The sequence below is a fragment of the Lutjanus erythropterus genome, chromosome 16, assembly GCF_056507025.1.
Source record: "Lutjanus erythropterus isolate fLutEry1 chromosome 16, fLutEry1.hap2, whole genome shotgun sequence".
Classification (NCBI taxonomy): Eukaryota; Metazoa; Chordata; class Actinopteri; order Lutjaniformes; family Lutjanidae; genus Lutjanus; species Lutjanus erythropterus.
This window is the reverse complement of record NC_139332.1, coordinates 35,255,004-35,277,316: the sequence shown is the minus strand read 5'-3', so window position 1 is coordinate 35,277,316 and position 22,313 is coordinate 35,255,004. Positions and strand designations below refer to the sequence as shown.

General features: G+C 37.0%; 1 protein-coding gene across 1 annotated transcript in view; it reads right to left on the bottom strand.

The window, feature by feature from the left end:
• Positions 1–16,955, bottom strand: part of tmem65 (transmembrane protein 65) — a 42,098-nt gene extending 25,143 nt beyond the window's left edge. The window contains exon 1 of the mRNA XM_084738895.1: positions 16,349–16,955. Within this exon, the coding sequence (XP_084595021.1) occupies positions 16,349–16,583 (235 nt within the window). The 5' untranslated portion in view covers positions 16,584–16,955. The remainder of the gene's footprint in view (positions 1–16,348) is intronic.
• Positions 16,956–22,313: the final 5,358 nt, after the last annotated feature.

Sequence of the window (22,313 nt, the reverse complement as noted above, 5' to 3'; positions counted from 1 at the left end):
TCAACAGATTGTTCATCTGTCTCAGGTCTCAGAGGAAATAAGTGCCTCGTTCTCTGCAGCCCTCGACCTCACTTCCACAACACTGGAAGAGATTGACAAGTTCCTGAGGTGTTTCCTCACTGCAGAGCGTAGAGCTGAGAGGAGGACTGAGAGCAAACACTGTGCAGCACCATTTACTGTTCATCTTACACATATATGGGTCAGTGTACTGGGCAGCCAACGAATGTCTGTTTTAAAACAAGAAAAGCAAAATTGGGAAACAAGCGGTTTATCAAAACAAGGAAACAAACAGAAAACAACCTGTTTCTTGTTTTGATGCAAAAAATTATTTTAAAAAAAAATTCTAAATGGAAATCATGTTTCTTCTGGGCATTTGGTTTTCCTTTCAGCACAGGTGGGAAGTAACTAAGTACAAATACTTTGTTACTGTAGAGTTTTGTTGTTGTTACTTTAGTTTTAATGCATTTGAGAGGAATTATTGATTATATTATTATTCTTATTATTGACGTAACAAGACAGAAATTACATAAGAGGAAAAAGCAACAAGACACAAAAGACTAAACAAGACAACACTGAAAACAATGTAGTAAGATGAAAAACAACATGAAGGACAAAACACGGAACAAGACAATAAAGACAAAAAAACGACATAAGACAAAAACATTGAAAAAGATGCAACAAGTCAACAAGACAAAAATCACTGTAAGAACGTAACAAGACTAAGACGACGAAACAAGACAAGACAAAAGTCAGTGTAAAGACATAAGATGAAAAAAGTAACAAGACCAAAAAAGATATAACAAGACTAAAACCAACGTAACAAGATGAAAAAGATGTAATAAAATGAAAAACATTGGAAAAGGCAAAAGACGTACCAAGACAGAAAAGATGTAAGAAGAAAAAAAGCAACATTAAGCACAAGCACAGTACAAAAGAGACATTAGACATAAAAAAGGCTACTTTTTACTTTTATACTAAGTACATTTCAGAGACTTTACTTTTTAACTTTTACTTTTCAATTTTTTAAAAAAAAAAAGAATCTTTATTTCTGTACTATCTCATTCTGTAAATAAAGTGTACTTTGGCCCAACATGCGTTGGTCCAAGAAAAGCAAATTTTTCATTTTATCGATTTTTTACTATCAATACAAAAAAAGATATGTGGGTAATTTTTCAGTTGTTTTTTTTTCCACTGCATCAGATGTTTAATAGTTAAATGAAGCTGTGAAAACTAGACTGTGGTTGTGTTTTGGCAGCAATGACAAACAGCAGAGTGAATAAGTTCATAAGCTGACATTGTCCATAACCGTCTCCTTAATCCAGTTCCAAACTTCCATCTGAAACATGATAGCTGTCATGAGATACCTACAGCTGCACCCAACAGGATTCATATGCAAACAAACAAATAAACAATGCAGCCGTGTTTCCCGCAGCACAGGGACATTTCTCATCTCACTAATTAACTCCCTGTAGATTTGTACTATTTGTTTGAATTAATTTCAGGCGTCTATTATTGTCACTGGTGGGAGACGTTCTCTGCATAAAGACACTGAACAAACGTGAAAGAGCAAACCTCCAAAGAAAAATGCAATCAGCAACTTTTAATCTTTTTCTCTGCAGCCACAGAACATCGAGTCTGCAGCGTGATGACTATATCTGCACAGGGGCATTAGGTCTGAGGAGATTCTGCAGTTTACTGCTATAATGTTATTTTATTTCTTAGATTATCACATGAAATCACAGGCATCAGTTTTAGTCTTGGTCTCAACACGGACTTAACTTAAGTGGTCTAAACTTCAGCTCTGCACCCACAGGTGCCTTTATGACTTTAAATTTAATAAGCTAAACAGACAAAATGAGGAAGATACAGTCTGGGTCTTACTGCAGTTCTCCTGCATCCGACAACTAGGACCTTCCCTCACAGAGGAAGCGTTGCGTGTTGCGTTTGTACACTTAATCACATAATTATTGTCGGTATATGATGTTAATAAAGACGATTTTTTCACGGTTCCAAGTTGAAAGTTCACTTCAGGCCGTCCCTCCAGAACCGTGACGTAATAGGAAAGACTCCCCTGCATCAAAGGCTCAGGTTCCAGAGATCTTAGCACGTACTGTTAGTCTGGGGATTTCTGAATGCAGCAACAGCTGACTGGCCAGAAGAATGGCCACTATGGCCACTTTGGTGGAAAAGGGGTAACAGCGGGAGAGTCTCTAATATCAGAGCTTCTAGCTCAGCTACAACACAGGTGCTCACAGAGTGACTCTCTCAAAGGGCCGTAAATGTGCTTCTAGTGACTATCAAAGCTCCACCAGACTCCAGCAGAGACACAGATATCATCTCTTTGTTGTTTCGCTCAAATCCAACAAAAATGTACGCAGAATCTGGACCTCACAGTATTTTAAGTTATGTAAGAGCTGCATTTAAGAAAAAAAAAAAGAGAATGATTTGAGTTTTTTGCTCCAGCTATAAGCCTAGCAGTAGAGAAAACCAGAGAAACATTTTGTGAGGATAAAAGGGCTGAAGCACACAGTCAGACAGCTAAAGTGTGACCCACCTGCAGCCTGAACTACCTGCTGGTTCACCGGGTGTGTCACAAGTTCAGAGGTTGGTGGTTAATCATAAGCTGGAGTCAAGTTTTCAGAGGTGACTTCAATCAGGTCGGCAGTGAGCTGCACCACAAACGGAGGGCTAATTATAAACAGCAGCTCTGTGTTAACAGGAATAACATGTCAGAATGTCCTGTTCTTTGCTTCTTTAGTGAGCAAATTAGTTAATCTTATTCCGAGTGTGTGCTGAATAACAATAAAACAAGATGTTGAATGTTGAGCCTCAACATCTTGTGTGAAATAAGACTATTTTAATCTTATTATTATAATTTGGCAGGCTGCACATGTGAAGAGCTTCCTTTGAAAAAAGGCACCATCTGCTCATTGTTTGGACAAACTGAACCATAATGAGGAACTATTCTTCAAACTTTCAGTTGATTCACCAAGTATATAAAACCTGCACTAGGGATGGATTTTTGGTTCCCTGTTGTCAAAATACTGAGGAGTCTCTTATCAAACCTGTTTTTCTCCTGGATCTTTCTTTATTAGTTAAGAGATTTAGGTTGGTTTATTATTTTTCAGCCGGTGATTACCATAATTTTTCAAGGTTATAGGTTTGCCATTATCAAGGATACAATTTCAAGCACATTTTAAGGACAAATTATTACATGATGTTCACCTCCACCAGTCTAACCCAGCACAGTACTATACAAAGATTTAAATGGTTTATCTAGAGGGCAACCGAAATTTAAGGCCAGACACTAACCGAGAACGGGAGGGGGACTTAAATTTAGATGTGATGAAACTTTGCAACATTAATATAGACCAAAATAAGACTTTTTTTCTATGATGTGTTATTATTACTTTAAAAACATTCACATTATGCAAATTTGGCAATTAAGAAACCCCATTTTCTCTCTATATATTGTGATAAATAACTTAGTAACTATTTATCCATTATGAATCTGGAGATTTTTGTTTTAAGTGTAAGAAAAATATATATAAAAAAAAAACGGCCACAGCAGGTTATGTAAACTAACTGAACTGACATTCAATCTATAAAAGACTGGAGAAAAAAAGGCTGCTCGGCTCATTTTTAGGTTGACAACATATGGCCCAACCCTTATATTTTTCTTAATTTATGTTTCATATATACATATATTTTGCTCCATTTGTTGTTTTATTTAGAATCATTCATAATAATCAAAATACCAGCAAAAGTTTTGTGTTTCAGTGCCGGGATGTTATTTTGGGCAGTGAAGTTTATTGTTAAATTGTGAAATATCCAGTGTACATTACATATTATGCTTGTTTTTAGGGTTAGGGTCTAGTTGTAATTGCAAAAAATAATTGGAAGATTTATTGACAATGACAATAATTGATAATTGCAGTTCTAGTTGGGGGGTGGGGGTTAAACCTGGATGTGGATTCAACAAAATGCTAAATCTCTGACATATCAATTAAGCTTTGACCAAAACTCGACATCCCAAAAAAGTAAAAAGCAGAGATCCATGTTCAGTGACACTCACAGCTGAACACTGAGCTGTCCTCATGTATCCTGCTGCATTAATATATGCAGGTGTGAAGGAATTATCTGAGCTGCAGACTGGTGGGTTTAGGAATTTAATTTCTAGATGGCCACGTTTTCAATTTCTGAATCCATTGCTGATGTTTCAGTCTAGTGACTATAGAAAATCATGACAAACAGCCTGTATTAGGCCATTGATCTGCAGGATTGTGGCATAATTTCACCCAGCCTACTTTACTCTGCAGTGTGATACCTGGTAAATTAAACTAACATTATTCTGGAAGCCAATTTAGTCTTAACTGCAAAATGGAAACTGACAAATATTCTTAAAAAGTAGCGCTATTATCTACATTACAGCCATTTACTTTGCTGTCAAACTGCCACAGTAACTGCAGACTCACACTTTCATAGAGCATTTTTAATTGGACACAGTGGGACATCCTGCCTGGCTGGGACAGGAAAAAGACTTATGAATAACAATTCCACATCATTAATATCACAGAAATACATAGGTGTGGAAGGAATTAATACATAGCCTGAGGAAAGACAGGTTCAGTAGTGAAAATGCTGATATTGTATATAAACATTTTAATATTTATGTATTCCTGTTTTTAGGACTCGTTCTCAAGGTGTTGGTGCAAAACTGCAGAATTAGCTCCACATTAAACAGTGACAACCAATTCAGAGAAACTCTCTCAAGTTCATTATGCACAGAGAAGTTTGCAGGGATGAGTGGCCTCATGAAACTCATTTAAAATCACTTTCCATGCTTCAGAGAACATGCAAATTGTGATGGACTCTGAGCCAATGGTTACTCGACACCTCAATGTTTTTCTTTTAGATCCCAACAATTTCTGAGCTTATTGGACTGTGTTACCTGAGGGATATACTCATTACTAAATGTTTTCTCTCCCAAACGTTTTTGTGAGTAATGCTGTAGATACTGATGCATTTGTTCATTCATATTGTGGGGTTTGATTGCTGCCTCTGGGTCAGATGTGAGTTGTCCCCCCCCAGGCGAAGGAGTTCAAGTATCCTGGGGTCTTATTTGCGACTGATTGCAAGTGATAGACGGAGCGTGAGATCTGAACCTGCAGCGATAAGTAAATTAATCGATCGTCAACTATTAAATCAACTATTTTGTTGGGCTGACACCTTCTGGTTGATTGATATACTCTTCCCTGTCCAAATTTTCACTAGTTGGACAGTCACTGGTGTTAATTTTTAAACAGAGAGAAGCTTCTTAATCAATTATTATCAAGGGTGGGACATACACGGACCTATTTTATTTCTGAGTGACAGGTTAAACATTCACTGGCTCTAAACTAATTCACACCATGCCAAAGTGCATTAACCCCCAGCCTCAGACAGGACAAAAAGTTTATTTTTGATGACAACGTGTGTGGATTTTACTGCGTTCATGACAATTGCCTGTCAGTAATGTTTTAAGCTCAATGTTTGTGATTCGATTTCAAGATTGAAAGCTGCATGTTTTGTCATGTTTTATTTGTTTTAGTGTTTATTTGGCAGATTATCCTGTTGAATTTGACATGAGCGTGTTGTTGCTAATGTGGCTGCTACGACAGACTGGGGCGATGTTGGACTAAAGTTGTAATATTGAGGGGAAGTCAAGACAAACTGTGGAAACGTTAAGCCTCATATGAAGCCAAGTAAAGAATGACAGCAGTCACTTGGATGCTGTAACTGTTTGCTGCAGTTGTGTTGCATTTTGTGAAAGTTTATACTGCAGCGCGAGCTGTGTTAGCTGTGGTGTTGATAAAAAGATGGCTGGTTCTGCTCTGTGAACCTCTTTGCTGCTAAGGCTGGGTATCGATTCAGATCACCCAAATCAGTTTGATTAGATATTTAGAGATATTTCTGTTACAAAGCCAGTTTTGCTTGGATATGAAAGAGATTCTCAGAGAACTAATGCTGTAAACTGCACAAGGACAAACTTCTAACCTGGTGGACTATTAAAAATATTAATGTTTACATTAAGAATTGACTCAAAAACAGTTACCTTAACAGTGTTTTTAACCTTGTTTTGAATGAATTCTTCATTTTTAGATGTTTTTATTCAGATATTTATTTTGATTTTTTTTTTTTTTCAGAGTTTGTACGCAAGTTTCCTTCCTTCATGTCACTCCACTGTCTGCTAGGTTTCTGGCTTCGTTGCAGACTAGAAAGCACAGACAATGTGCTGTCAGGCACATGTTACAAAATAACTGGATTTCTTCAGTTGTTCATGTTGTTGTTCTCTCTAGTTGATGTTAAATGTATTTACTGGACCGCTCAAATATCTTTAAAGTCGTTTCAATAATTGTCATTTGCCTTACCAAGTGATATGCTAACTTGCTAGCCCAGCTAACTAACAGATTGATTATGATGACATCACTGAGCTCTAGCCAGTGAGCAGCTCAGCTTTTCCTTCTCCTGTGACTCACTCCAAGGAACTGCAACAGCAAAAATCTGTCTTCAGATCATCGCCAGGTTCCTCACTCTCTCATTTTTGTGTTAAACTAATGCAGGTTGAAAAGTGTGACAGGAGACCTTTACACCTGTCACATCTCATCTGCTGCAGTCGTCAGATACATGAAAACAGTCTTTCCAAGGGAGGAGAGGATGGATGAATGGATGATAGTCAGAAACACATTTTCCCTGGTGGTTTTTGTAACTGCAGCACTTCATCTACCCTCCTCTTTATTTGTCACCGCATGATGACGGCATCAATAGCCAATTCAATTAAATGAAAACCAAGACGACTCTCTGGAGCATCGTTGGTGAGAACAATGTATTAGCCGTGTGACATTTCAGACAAATTACTGTGGAGAGTAAACAAACTGTTACCACTCAATACTCCTGACTTACAGGATATCTGAGAACTGAGTGAGTGTGCAGACGGTGGAGTGTTAATGAGACAAACCTTAAATGTGCTTCGTTAATGTTGTTCCAGTGTTTTCTCAGGGGTATTCTGGTTTTCTCCCTCCTCTTTCCTGCTGCCAGTGTCTCTCTCAGATTTCAGTCTGATAAACAAACGGGGATGATTTCTTTTTGTCTCCCGTCTCTAAGTTCCAATGAAATTGTATTATGACGTGCCAGGATTGTTTCAATTTTCAATTTGAAGAACTTCAAAATCCTAGACATCTATGACCAGACTTCGCACATGCATCACGCCATTAAGTTTTGCAAGATTACAAGATTCTACAGGAAAGAGACAAATTAAAGGGAAATGTGGAATCTTATTAGAGCTACACCAATGAATCAATCAGTTATGAATCAATTATTAATCTCCAACCATTTTGATCATTGATTAATCAGTTTGATTTTTTTAAATAATAAAAGTCCAAAGTCTCTGATTTTCTATTCTATTTTCTGGTTTCTTTACTCCTCTCTGATAGTAAACTGAATATTTTTGAGTTGTGGACAAAACAAGACATTTGTGTACATCGTCGTGGACTCTGGGAAATACAGGCCAACATTTTTCACTGTTGTAGGGATCAAACAACTAATCGATAAATCAAGAAAATGAGTGACAGATTCATCAAGGACAACAATTAGAGATGCACCGATTTCAATTTTCTTGGCCGATTCCGATTTTTTCTTTTTAAGGGTCTGACCTGCCAAATCCGATTTTGGCCGATTCCGATTTTCAGTCTTTCTAAGAACTGTAATTGACAGCATTCACAAACATTTTTGCAACTTTTATTGTAAAAATTAAATTGGATGTTCATAATAAAACACTGACTATTAAATATTCATCAAATACTATTGAGTCTGGATGAGGTGTTTGAGGAGACACATCAACACAGGTTGTTCACTCTTATTAATCGTAATGGCTCAACAAGTGTGTCCATGCCGTCACAGACCCTAAATGATATACCATATTTTCTTCACATAAACAAAGCTTTGATAAGGATTTAAGTTAGACTATTAAAGAATTGTAAGATATGTGCTGGCAGACTTTACAGGGGATAAAAACATCTCAGTGCTGTCTGCTGAACAGAAAATGTCACAGTGACACTGTTTAAACTACTTCAGACATATCTTTAACATCTCTGAACTGTGTCTCCAATCCATCTAGGAATGTCACCGTGCCAGTGAGTCAGCCTGCATAAATACCAGAGTCCTGAGACGTACCCTGAAGCCTGATGTTTCATTCACTGATGCTAAATTACACCTGCTGACAAGTCAGAATATCTGATGTGACAAAAGCCTTTACAACATGTCACACAATCTGGGCTTAATGCGACCTCACATTTCCTCTATTTTTACATCCATGATGAGCCCCTCGAGTTGAGAGCGTCCGCTAAACGTCTGAAATGTAGATGTAATGTTTTAATGAGCCTGCAGCTCGGCTCGGTGTCAGACCGACTCCACAGTTAAAGGCTTCAGATTCCCTCACTGTTTTTCAATGGCATTTAGCTCATTAGTGGAGAAAGTAAAAGGGGGGGGGGGGGGTTGGTTGTCAGACATATGCTTGTTAGTAAGAGCCAAACTGATCCCTACACTGGGCGGCCTAATTAATATGCTGCACAGAGCTGCAAACAGGGGTGCTGCACTGTCCCACTAAAAAATACATAAGCACTCTGAACTCATATATATTTATTTACTTTAGACTGTGTTTACAGAAGAAACCAAGTTATTGAGAGGAATCAAGTTAAGGTGGGAAATCTAAGAAGGTAGTGACATGGACTACAGTAACCTTGTAACTGTCTGCTTTGACTTGTTTATTTATACAGTCCAAATTAGCTCCTTTAAAACCTCTGTAAACCCAAATTCTCAATAGTCTTCTAACCATGTAATTCTGGGTCTTGCATACATCATACTAAGCATATAAAATGTACTTGAAATCAGATTTAACCCAAATGTGAGCTGACACGTCCAAACCGTCTTGAAGAATGGTCTAAAGAGCAAAGTGAGCCGTTTTTGAAGCAGGTTTTCTGATAGCTTTCATTCAGATTTTTGTGGATTCTTAATGAGAAGCTAAACTTTGGTATCATATTATCATTTTACTATTTCAAGCCATGTTTTCAGAGGCTTTAAGGAATAGGGCAGGGTGTGATGTGTGTGCAGCATGCAGTAAGTTGTCACTGTGTCAGTAAATGTACAGTTCAGGTAAATAAAGCTGACTTGACTATTCATCGGTTTGAGTACTTTTTTAAGAAAAAAAAAAAACTAATTTCAGCCTCTTATATGTGAACATTTTCTGGTGTCTTCAGTTCTGTCTGACAGATAACTGAGTATCTTAGGGTTGTGGACAAAACAAGACATTTGAGGATGTCATCTTGTGCCTTGGAAAACATCGATCGACATTTTTCACCATTTTCTGACATTTTAAGGACCAAACAACTAATCAATTTATCACAAAAATAATCAGCAATGCAATGGATAATGAAAATACTTACAGCCCCAAATCCTGTTAATTGAGAAATTTCCTCCCGTTTTGTTAAACAAAGCGAGCGTTCATCATTAAATCATCGCTGCTTGCTGCCCACAGGCAAATTCATTAAAACAAGCAATAATTAATACCCCAGGCCCCTCCAGCTGGCTACTGTTAAAAGCCCTGAATGCATTCATTCATATTTGTGCATTTTCTTCTTACAAAATGTCAACACATTTACACTGAGATTGTTTAAACTGTAACTGTATGAACAGTCTGACCAGAATACAAAAACCTAGCAGAACACAATGCAGATTGTTTTTGTGAGCTTTATGTGTGTGTGATATTTTGCTCTGTGTTTTTATTTACTATTACTAAAAATACCGGTGAAAGCTTACTGTTTCAGTGTCCTGATGTCATTTTGGACAATAAAATTTATTGTTAAACTAAGATATTCTGCCTCCATTACAGATCTTTGTTATCATTTGTGACAAAGATCTGCATAAAAATTATGTTTATTTATACATCCTGTATTATCATTAAATATGCAATAATTTAGACCCCTGGACCCCCTGAGCTGGCTACTTTTTCTGACTGGCTGAGTCCATATCCTTGTGGAAAGCCTTGAATTTATTAATTAATATTTTTTCAATGTCAAGGCATTTACACTTTGAATATAATTATTATTATTAATAATAAATTCTACTTTTCATTATTCTATACACACACAATAACAGATCTTCCCTTTTAATTAAAAAAAGTAATTACATGAAGTCAACACAATTATTATAATCATGACCATTTATATGTCACGTTAAGTTTTGTACCTCATTATGTTTTTCTTGTTTTGTTTGTTTTTGTATTTGTCTGTCCTTGTGTATTTTGTCCCTGACAGTCATTGTTGTATCTGTAAAAGCACTATTGTTTTGTTTTATTTTTGTACCAGGAACAGTCTCATCAATATTATAATTATGTTCTTTCAGCCTCTTTAATTCTTCTTCTAAAAGGTACGCTGTACTAGGATGTTTTGTTCCCTGAATTAAAGCTTCCAGTACCAGAGAATGAAAGTAATGAGGATAATGACTGAAACTGTGGTGCGTCCCTGTAATACAGAGAGGAAATTAAGTTGTTTGTGTCAAACTCTCTCAAGAGGAGCTCATAGCTCTCTGCTGCCAGCCTGACATTAACCGTTTTTACTGGATAAAAAAATAAAAACAACATCAACACATTTTTGTGACCTTTAAAACTTTCTGGGGATCAAACAGCCTGGACGCTCAGTGGGATTATAACCCGTTAATTCTCACAGCAGCTCAACGGCACTGATGAGGAGGAGGCGGAGAGAAGAAAGTCTTCATAAAATAAATGTCTTATAACCCAAGACAATAAAAAGATCAGTCCAAATGTTTGTCTTCCAGATGATAATTTCTACGAAATGTTTCTGGTTTGAGGGGATACTCAAAAAGCTGGGCAATATGGCTTATAAATTACATCTTGATATTTTAAGGCTATTCCAGAATATTATATATATACTTATATTTCTCTAAAATAACATGCTGTAAATTCTCTAATAGAGCAAACGGTTCTAAATAAAAATCAAAGACTGACTCATATGTGATGTCCAGTGTTGTTGGAAACATGAATAATGATACACAACCTTTCAAAGTGTATAATTCAACTTTTTCACATGGACAGGTCTTAACAAAAGCAAACGAAAATTGTAATAATTCACAATACTGAAGAATCGCAATAACTGTCAAATTGGCACCCAAGTAAAGGTAGTAAATTACTAAATTTTCATGCCGTCTGTCCCACCGTAACTGGACGCAGCCATAAAGACGTAGTTTCTTTATGTAGAAAAGATGGCAAGTTTACTTTTGTAACAACTTCATCACTAAAAATTAAACTTAAAAAGAGGGTTTTCCACAGGGATATGGAGCAGCCAGCCACTGGGGGAAAAGCACCAATTTCATGGGCCACCACAGAAATATTTTGGCCATAAAAGCCCAGTCTCTGGCACATTTTAATGCCACTCTTCCATCATACACAATGTTCTTAATTATTGCAGTGAATTACTGTCAAAGAGAATTAGGGTTTTCCTTTTTAGGCTCCTCTTTTTTTAGCCCACACAGTCTGTAAACAGCCATTAATATTTAAGACCACACTCACTGATTAGAACTTTTGCAATTAAAGCTAGTACAAGGAACTTCTCATTCTGTTGTAGTAGTGTTTCCATTGCTACAACCACAAAATATGATGTAAAAAATAAAATAATTGATTTTATCGATATTATTACAGATTTCCAATCCTCTGATTTCAGCTTCTTAAATGTGAATATTTTCTTATTTCTTTGCTCCTCTCTGACAGTGTCCACAGAGTTATATTTGAGGGCATCATCTTGGTCTTCAGAGGACACTGACTGACATTTTTCAGCCTTTTCTGACATTGTAAAACAAACAACTATTAAGTGATTAATCAAGAAAATACCAACCAATTATCAACTATAAAAATAATTAGTTGCAGCCCTAATTGAGACAGTTTCATAACTAGTTAAAAACTCCTTTTTGTAGCTTTAACAAATCAATCCATCAATCAGGTTTTAAATCCTTCCATATTCATGTAGAGAGAAGACCCTTTCCATCATAAACTTTCTTACACAACAGTCTCTCTGAGGAAGTATTTGACAGTGACTGGGTGGGGACTCAGGATAAGTTTTCTTGACCCCACAGGCGAGCCAACACTGCAGATACATTCCATTTATAGATAAAATGCTGTAGCATGGTGGGCGGAGAGATTAGCAGCCTGAAAAGGGAAACAACAACAATCATTTCCTAAAAATCAGCTTACACATCATCTTACATAACACCCCGAAAAAAAGGAATTTGGGTGAACAGTGCTAATGAGAACAATGTGTTACACAACAAAGTGACAGGGAGCCGGTCTGAAGGCACAAACTCTTTAAAATCTTGGCAGAGCATCTTTTTACAGTTTCAGCATTATCTGACAACAAGGAGGAGGAGAAGAGTGGGATACTGCAGAGGCGAGGAGGACAGTAAACGCACCATCAGACACAGAGGATGCAGAGCACCTGGTGAGCTCACTGCAGGTGCACCTTGTTCTGTAGTTTGTGAGGGGAAAGTGACTTCTGCAAGTCTGTGGACTCCCCTGACTGTCAGTTATTTTAAAGGGTTAGTTTGGATTATCTGAAGCGGAGGTATATGAGGTAAGGGTGGGTGATGTCTACCAAATTGGTATATGACCACGGCCACAGTGAAACATCTCTGATGCATGATGACGTTGTCGTTGTTGTTAGCTGACTTGCTCACCAGAAGCACTTGCTGACATCACTCACTTTTGCTCTTACAGCAAGTTTCTCACCCAGACAGACAAAAATCAAGTGTTGCAACGATTACCCGCAGGGTTTAACAGCTGTGTGGGTGTTTATTTAAGTTTAGTAGGGAAACAAAGAAAATCTCTGTCAACTGAAATTCTACTAACTTTTCAACCAATTGAATGGTCGATGGGGGAAAAAGCTGCATGTTTTCTTGTTTTAATTAAATCAGCCACAGTGCGCTGAGTGACTCTAACTGCAGACTGAATGGGTGCTAATCAAAGCTAATCAGTGTTGCAAAGCAAATGAATTCCTGCAATTTGACCACTTCTTTTTTCACATGTAGCTCTATCATTACCTGCAGGGCATGTCTATCAAGTCAGTTTACATGCAGCAGCAACACAAACACACACACACACACAGTGGCAACAAGGAGTAAAGAGCAGAACCAGCCAGCTTCTGTAAAACACCACAGCCAACACAGCTCAAGCTCGTCAAATGAGGTTTAACGTTCTCACAGGTTCTTTTGACCGTCCGTCAGCATTACAATATCATCCCAACATCAACCTTAACCTGTGAGAACAGTCACATTAGCAACATGCTAGCGCAAAATTCAACAGGTTAACCTACAAAACAAACACTAAAACATAAAACATGACAAAACGGAGGCTTTCAAGTAAGAAGTCAGGTCTGCTGTGAACAGGTTCAGCAGCAAAACTCTTTACCTCGCCATCAAACAGTCTTTTCAAAGAGGAAATGTTATATGTTAATTGGATTATATAATGGTATATAATAACATTATATAATCCAAATATAGGACCTAAAATAGTAATTATACCTTGCGGAGGGTGATATTTAGCTTTTATAGGTGAATCTGGTAAAGTATCAGAAGTTAACAAGCCACCATTGCTGCTTGAATGACTTTACAATTTTCTTCTTTTGCACTTACTTTTTACATAACATTACATTTGACAACAATGTCTAGGAAGTTGTGAAGTGCCTGTGCAGTTTGGCTGCTCCAACAGTCCAGTCAAACTTTGATATTGGAAAAAACGCAGAATGTAAAATACACACACCTTTTCTTGATGAAGAGAGCTGCTGTCTGCGAGCAGAGACTCTACAGAGATTCACTGAGTGTACAGACGACCAACATGTGTCAGAGTGGATCAAAAATATTAACAAAAAGGAACTTTGCTCCTGAAAATCTTCAATGCCCAATGAGGAATAATAATCCATATATATTTTAATATTAATTACACAGTGCTTCATCACTTAAACATGGTGGAGGTGCTCCATTTTTTCTTTTCTCCACTACGTATTTCTAGCTATTATGACATGCAACATCTAACTACTCTGTAAAATCTGAACATTAATATCACCATCCTAGCAGGAGCCTTCAGGTACTGAGAGCTGCTGTTTAAGGTCAATCCAGTTATCCATCTGTCACTGTCAGCAGGCAACAGCAGACGGTGTCGAGAAGGGAACCCCAGACCCGTGAACATTTTGACTGAAATGAACCTGTAAAATCTCGTGATAATTTGGGTTTCCCCTTTAGACACAACCAGCGGAAACCGAGAGTGGCTGACACGACGTGTCACCACAGCAGTGACGGCGCCGCAAGGTGGTGAAACACACAAAGCGGTCGCCAAATTCATCTTCAGAAAAAGTGGTGAAATTATTCCAGATATTGCGTAAACTTATTTAACATCGATTTTTTTAGGCTTCTAAAATGTGTCATCTACTGTAGGTAAGACACTGACTATGGGAAGTTCTATCTACAAATGCACTTGATTTAATTAGAACTAATATTTTGACACCTAAATCTTTCCAATTTCATATTTTATTATTAACTTTAATATAAAAGTTTTGTTTTCTTAGGCTCTTTCCAGGACTTGAGATTCTCCGAGTCTCTCTTCAGGACTTTATTACTCAGATCTTTCTTCTCCTGACTCTGCAGCTCATTTTTCTATTTTCAGTCCTCAGATGAGTCACTCTGGTTTTGGTTTGGTCCATGTTGAGAATTTTTTTTTTTTCAAGCAAACAGAAAATACCCTCTGGTGACTCAAAGAGGAAATATACACACATGCTACACACTCGCCTGACTGTACACACCCCGAAGACAGTACACACTCACACTCACACATACACACTGCAAAAAAAAAAAAAAAAAGGAATTGGTCTCAAACAAAGCATTCACACACACATCACGAGGTTTATGTGGTGTTCATGAGGTGTTTATGTGCCACTATTGATCATTTCAATTGAAGTAAAACTTCACTGGCATAAAACAAGCCACATATTTCAGCTGGTGGTTTGTAAATACAGAACAGGGCCAGTTATTTCTCTGGTATATGATGTTTTTTTTAACTTTCCAGACCACAGGAGCAGCATTTCACAGATCAATCCAGGTTTAATCTGTGAAAAAAAAAAAAAAAAAAACATACCAGATGTGGAGGGGTTTTTTGTCATTCTATTTGTTGGCCAGGTAAAAAAAAAAAAAAAAAAAAAAAAAAAAAAGAAAGAAAACAAACTGAAAACTTCTCATAATTACTACTATTCACTTCACCAAACATCCCAGTCAGAGTCCTGATATATCTGACTTTGTGTTAAAGCTGATGTTGATGTTTGTACCACTTGTTTTATTGTCATGTTGTAGGTATGTATGTGGTACAGAGTTGTCACAATACTAGAATTAAATACTAGTATAAAACACAAAATACTATTTTTTTTCTTTTTTCTATTTACGTGGCTACATACAAAAAACACAAATTTTGACAAATTATTAATTTTAAAATGATTTTGGTGATTTAACAATGATTTTATTGTTCCTCCAGAATCTATGATCAGAACTGTGTCCATAACAACGGTCTGTTATTCATAACAACGGTCTGTTATACAGAAATAACCGACATTAGAATGCTGTAACTGTATAACCGAGCACTTAACAAAGCCATGTAAGGAATGTAGTTAAGAGTCTCAGTGATGTTGTTGTATATATCAGCACTCATGAAATCTCTCATTCATTCAATCATGTTGGATAATATTGCAATATTTATGACGATATGAACTTTTTTCTATCATGAAAAGAATGTCAATATATCGTGAAGATACGACACACCGCTTCTCTTTATGTGTAAACGACAAACAAACAAGTCGATCTTGACACCTCTTTAACAACTAATTCTTTCCGTGTCTACAGCTGCCGTCTGATGTTACCAAAGAGCCACATTTTAACGGACCGCACCTTCAAATATAAACCAATTAACACCTGGTTCACCTGTGACAGGTGTGGCCCATCGTGTGTCTTTACGGGCCAACAGTCTACAGGTTTCCATTCAAACAAAGACTCCACCCAGTGCTTCACGAGCTCAGTGAAATCACCTGCTGAGGGGACACATGTTGTCCACCCCTGACTTAAAACAACACCTGCACTTGTACCAAGGCTGAGCTAAAAGCGCACATGATCGATATCGATCAGTACCGATATCGTTGCCTCGCTGCCCCCTGTGACTTGCCATTCATCCTCAGAGCTTCACCTTTGACCTGTGTCCTTCTGTCTTTCTTACCTTGAGCGATGGCTATGGACTCGAAGCTCTGCAGCTCCCTCAGTAAACACGTCCTCTCTTTGGGCTGCAGCCGGTAGATGAACTCTTTGGCTCTCTTCGGGGAGTTGAGCGGCTCCCTCGGCTCGTTCCTCCCGTGTGTTCCCAGACTGCAGCTCGGTGTGTGCCGCCCCTTCAGTCCCGACGGTAACTTCAGCACAGCCGGTCTGAGAGCTCTCTGTAGGCAGAGCTTCAGCATTGTGGTGAAATAAATAAGTAAAACACCGAGTCTGTAAACTGGAAAATCCGCTGGGGTTTCTTTTTGAGCGCGACCTCCGTCGTCGTCTCCCCGCTTCAGGTGTCGCGCGGCTCGGACAGAAGTTGACTCTTCTTCGCTCCTACTAGCAGCTCGATTATCGACCTCAACAGAAAATAATCCGCTGACTTTTAGTGGCGGGTTCTCTAAAACTCGTTTTAACTTTCAAACAGACGAACATTTCTTGTTCTCGTGCCGCTGTCCGCCGTCCAAACTGTCTCATGATCTGCTAAACTCGGCGGTCAGGAGTTCTCACATGAAGTTCAAGCTAAAGCCGTACAAGAACTAAGGCAGCAGTCAAGTTAGCCGGACTAAAAAAAAACCTACACATCCGGCGACACCTTTCACAATAAAACACACTGCTTCCCGTCACAATTTTCACATTAAATTAAGTAACAAAAACCGTTTCAACGTGAGTAGGTTATGAAATGTTTTTGTATTTTTCATTAGTTTTTAATTTTATTTCGTTTTAATGCTTTGTTTTTAATTTGGTATGGTGTTTCAGTTTTTATTATTTAAAATGTTATTGTTGCTTATTGTGTTGACAAATTTTAACAAATTGACAGACAAAAAATAGAGCAAAAAATAAAGTAAAAAGATTTGACATTATTTTATCAGCATGTTATATTCAGTTTCTTTACCTATGGCAGAGAAATTAAGGAAAAGGTATATAACAGACATCTACTGATTATTCAGGTCAAATTAAATATTACATAGATATAAGTTTACAAACCAAAGGCTTCTTTTTACTGTGAGATTTTTGAACAGTACATAAAAACTTAAATTTTGTAACAATATGATAAGGCCAAAATACCTGTAAGGGTATGTGTTGCCTGTAGTAGCCTATGTATGTAAATACTGCAACTAAAAAATAAAAAATGTTTGATGTGCAATTTGTTCAATAAACTTTTTTTTAACCATTATTATTCAAAGAAAATAGGCATGTGCTGATTTTGGGGCATGTTATCAGTCCTTTTTAGTATATCTGTAGATCTAAAGGGATCTATTAAATCCAATATTTGTTTTTTCCCTTCATTTTATAGCTACAAATTAATAATAATAATAATAATAATAATAATAATAATAATAATAATAATCTGTTTGCAAATAGAGCAGCTGTGCTTTAAGAAAATATTTCCTGCATTTTTAATTTACTTTGATGGTTCCCTATATTATGCTGTAAAGTGTGAAATAGTATTTTGCATGATATCTGCACAGAGGAAGCTTTGGGCAGGAGTCAGTCAGACAGCTTATCTTCATCTCCAATTCATAATACTGAAGTTGAGGTGAAGTCTTTACGCCTCTACACTCTGTGCTATAACAGAGACATGACAGATTAATTGAATGTCACACTGTGTGAGATGAGTCTAATAAAATCTTGGATGCAATCTGTCTCAGATTGTACAGTATTCATTTTTAAGTCATGTCAGATTGTGCAGTGAATCACAGAGACATGATTTATCTGTACCATCTGTATATAAACACATACACACATGATATATTCAGGTCTACATGTGTTTGGCTGGTGACTTCTGTCAGATCTGATCAGATGGTCTGTAGGCTTAAATCACACTGTGAGAGAAAGTTTCTGACACTGATTCCCTTTACTGAGTATCTGATACTGAACATGTCTGTTTCCACCAAAGTGCAAGTGAAGTTAACCAACTATTAAGATGTGGTTTATCACTACACATTGAAACAGGACACAGTTTTGGATACTTAAACAAACTTCCATGTCAGATAAACTTGTGTCACATACACATGATTAAAGCATCAGTTTATCGGTCTGTCATACTGGGAAAAATGTTCATTTCTGACTGATAATGATATTTAATTTTAAAGCATTTATCAGTTGATACTGATGACAGGCCAATATTATTGTGCATCTCTAATTGAGGCCCAATGTTTGAACTGACCACCATGTTTCTCTAACTGTTCTTTACGTTCTTCTGGAACAACCCAAAATCCTACACTTCCTCCACCCATCTGCAGGAGTCGAATCAGATGGACACACTTGTGGAGGTGTGAAGGGAATCCTTTCATAATTTAAGCCAGAACAAAAACAAAATGCCTAAAAAATGAGTAACAAGCAATCTATTACACAACAAATGACTCATAATCTGATGTATTCCCAGCCTACTGTGACGACTATTGTCTTCTACTGACAAAGGTCTCAGATTTATTAGAAAACATTTTTAAACCTGTACTGTTGTGGAGGCGGCACAAAATTCAGCAGAACATCCCACAGAATGCAATTTAAGTCGCTATTAAATAAATCAACACATCAGAATATGTGGATATAAAAAGGCCATTTTGCTTTTATTTCCTGATGCCACATTAATTTCCCAGGAAGTAACAGGCCTGGTTATCCACCGCAGCCTCCTCTGAGAATATTTATTTATTTCATGGGAATATTTATTTAATTTGGATTTAATGGCATTCCACAAGCATCTACTCTTTGCTGCTTTCTTCAGAGCTAAAAAGCTGTCACGCCAAAAGCCAAACTGTAATTTAAAATTTGTCAGCTGAGAAATGAAGACAAAATAGTGAAATGGCGCCATCTACTGCTTCAACAAGTCACCTGCATCTCCACACTCTGAAGGCTACACTGCATGTGACAAACATATATTTGAGTCAGACTCAAACATCTCTGCACAAAGAAGAAGTAAACTCACCGGTGCTACCTTATACTCTTATTTACCCTTCATTTTCCCTAGTTGAACAAATAATACATTATTGGCCTCCCAAATATTTTTTTTAGTTTCTTTTAGAAATAAGAATTGAAAATGTGTTGAAAAAGTTCATTTTCACAGTGTCCATGGAAACGACAATGATCACAGACATAAAGGCTTCCTGCCCTGGTCTTAATTACGGCATATTTTAATAAGTTTCCCTGCCTGATTGTAAACATGATGTGAATTATTGTAAAAGGAGAATTCAGCCTCTCAGGCTCACACAGTCTGTAAATAACTATGAATGTTTAAAACCACAGGTTTTCCATCTTGACTGATCATAACTTTTCTAATTAACAACCATTAAAACATGATTTGGGAATCTAACATTAAAAATACAAAAGCACAGCCTACATTCTCCTCATACGACACAGGCCTGTAACTCTGACAACACTGCCTGTTCTAGTGTCATAAAATGGAAGAAATTCTGAATTTTAAATTTAAGAAAACAGAATAAAGACATTAGTCTGGAAACACTAATATTTTTCCACTTATCCAAATCTGGAAATGATTCAAATCAAATTCCACACATACTTGTAGGTTTAAATGTGATGTTAATGATATTTTAGATAGAGTCCAAACTCAATATCAAAGATGATTTTATTTACATAAATCTCTTTTTAAAACAAAAGGCAAAAAATGGACAGCTTTCACCTTTTAAAAAGCTTTCAGAACAATCAAACTAATAATCAAAGTCCTTCATTGGTTGAAACATGTCAAAAAGCACAGCTTTCTAATCAAATCACACCCCAGCTTGTTTTTTTTTCTTTCTTCTCATCATCAATAACAACTTTAAACGGATTCCTTGCAGCTTATTTTCTGCCACCAGTAATTACAACAGTAATAATGAGGATGAGTTTGTCGTCAAACCCTTTAAGACGTTCAGGCTGTGGAAGTCTAAACAACGTTAACACTCGGACGAGGAGTTGTGCTTGAAAGCATTTTAATACAGATCATAACGGCTCCTAAACGTTTTCTGGGTCTTTATTTCGTGACAGTAGTTTAAGATTTTGGATCAGTAGGACGTCTCCACATTATGACAAATATGAAAGATCATATGAAATGACAGCGTCTTTGCGACCTTAGAAATGTGAAAAATGTTCTGAAACTTGTTTAGATTTTCAGGTTTTTTTTGGAAATACTCCCGAGACTAGAAGCACAGTTTGAGCTTTGGGAAAGGTGCAGAACGAGAAAGCTTGTTCATATCAGTGATTAGAAACAAAAAGGTGCTTTTACTGAATGATTTGACCACCCCTCTGAGAACAAAAATGACATCTGTCTTAAAAAAATAATTATGCTACTTATTTTCCTTTAAAAATAAATGCAAGCACCTGGTGGACATTAAAGCAGCACCTTTTCCTACCGTATTTTTGTGACATTTGCTGAGGAGCATTGAGAAATAATCATTTCAGCCAAAACATGTTTGCATTTTTTCTTTTTTGGAATACAATTCTTCATACGTGGCTTGCACAGCGACTCCAAACACCAAACAACAATTTCTGGATTTCTTACCAAACTGAATACTGATTTATGTGAAGAGAGATGTGGAAAGTAGAATTACTCAAAGTAAAATAAAAACAAACTCTTCTCTTATCCTACGGGAGAACGTGTGCACGTTTTTGTTTTATTATATGTACAATAACGTACACAAGTGTAAGTGAGGTCACACAAGAGACCAGTAGTAAGTAATGATAGAGGTATATCAGTGATTACAGTAGCAAGTCATTGTTTTTTTTGTGTGTGTGTCTTTTATTATTATTATTATTTTTTTTAAATCAGACACACCTCTCCCCGCTGTTTTTCTCTGGTTGGTGCAGTCGACAGAAAACTGCTTCACTCTCCTGCCTTCATTCTCTCAAACATTCGGTTTCAGTTCGTTAAGGACAAAAATGTTGATCAAGTGTGCGACAAACTTGAGCTGTGATTGATCTGTAAGTCTGTAAGATTTGAGGTCACTCAGAGCTGGTTTAGTAAGACGGACAGTTGAAGAGCAAGAGAGGCTCAAATCATGAGTGTAATCCATGTTTTAAGAATTTTAAAATGTTTGAGAAACTCTGCTGACATGTGACAGAGAAGCAATGCTGGTGAAGACTTGGGATAGTTTAAATATCTGAAGTGTGGTTGTATGATCATACATATTTTGAACAGCTGAAAAATATACATGTACTGTATATTCTGAACACTTTGCACTACTTTACCTTGTCATCAAGACGGCTTTTTCCCAAGGGGAAATCACTGTTAAATAAGCCAGACATTGCTTTTTCCAAACCAACCAAACTCCACTGGCAAAACCAGCAATTTTACCTTAAAGAACACAGGAGTTGCTTGGCTACCGCTGCCTCGATCTGTTAGTTTGTTTGTGTTATTGTGTGACTTTGGGATTTCAAAAGAAAAGTTCTGAGTCACCAAAGTCACACAATAACACAAACAACCTAACAAATCAAGGTAGCAATAGACCAACAACTCTTGTGTTCTATGAGTAAAAATAGCTGATTTCTCCTATGGAGTTTGGTTGCTTTGAAAAGAGTGATATTTAACTTATATAACAGTGGTTTCCTGTCAGAAAAAGCTGTGAAAATATTCTAAATATAAACTGATATTTAATTTTTTTAAGGTTCAACAATAAGGACTGCCCACATGCCCAGGGCAAGTAAAATGCCACGTTGGGCTAGTAAATCTAGCAACTCATCTGCAAAATCTAGCAACTCATTTGCCTATTTTGATTGTCAATTAAATCTTTATGTTTCATGCTCTGTTTTATATCATATTTAACTGAACATCTTTGTGGACTGACAAAAAATACAGAAAAATGTCCCTCAGTTTCTAAAAGTCCAGGTGATGTCTTAGAATGTTTTGTTGTTGGTAATACACTGACTGTGGATAAGTAGCTCACACAACCACACTTCAAATAATCTGAACCGTGTTAACTGTTCATTTTAAG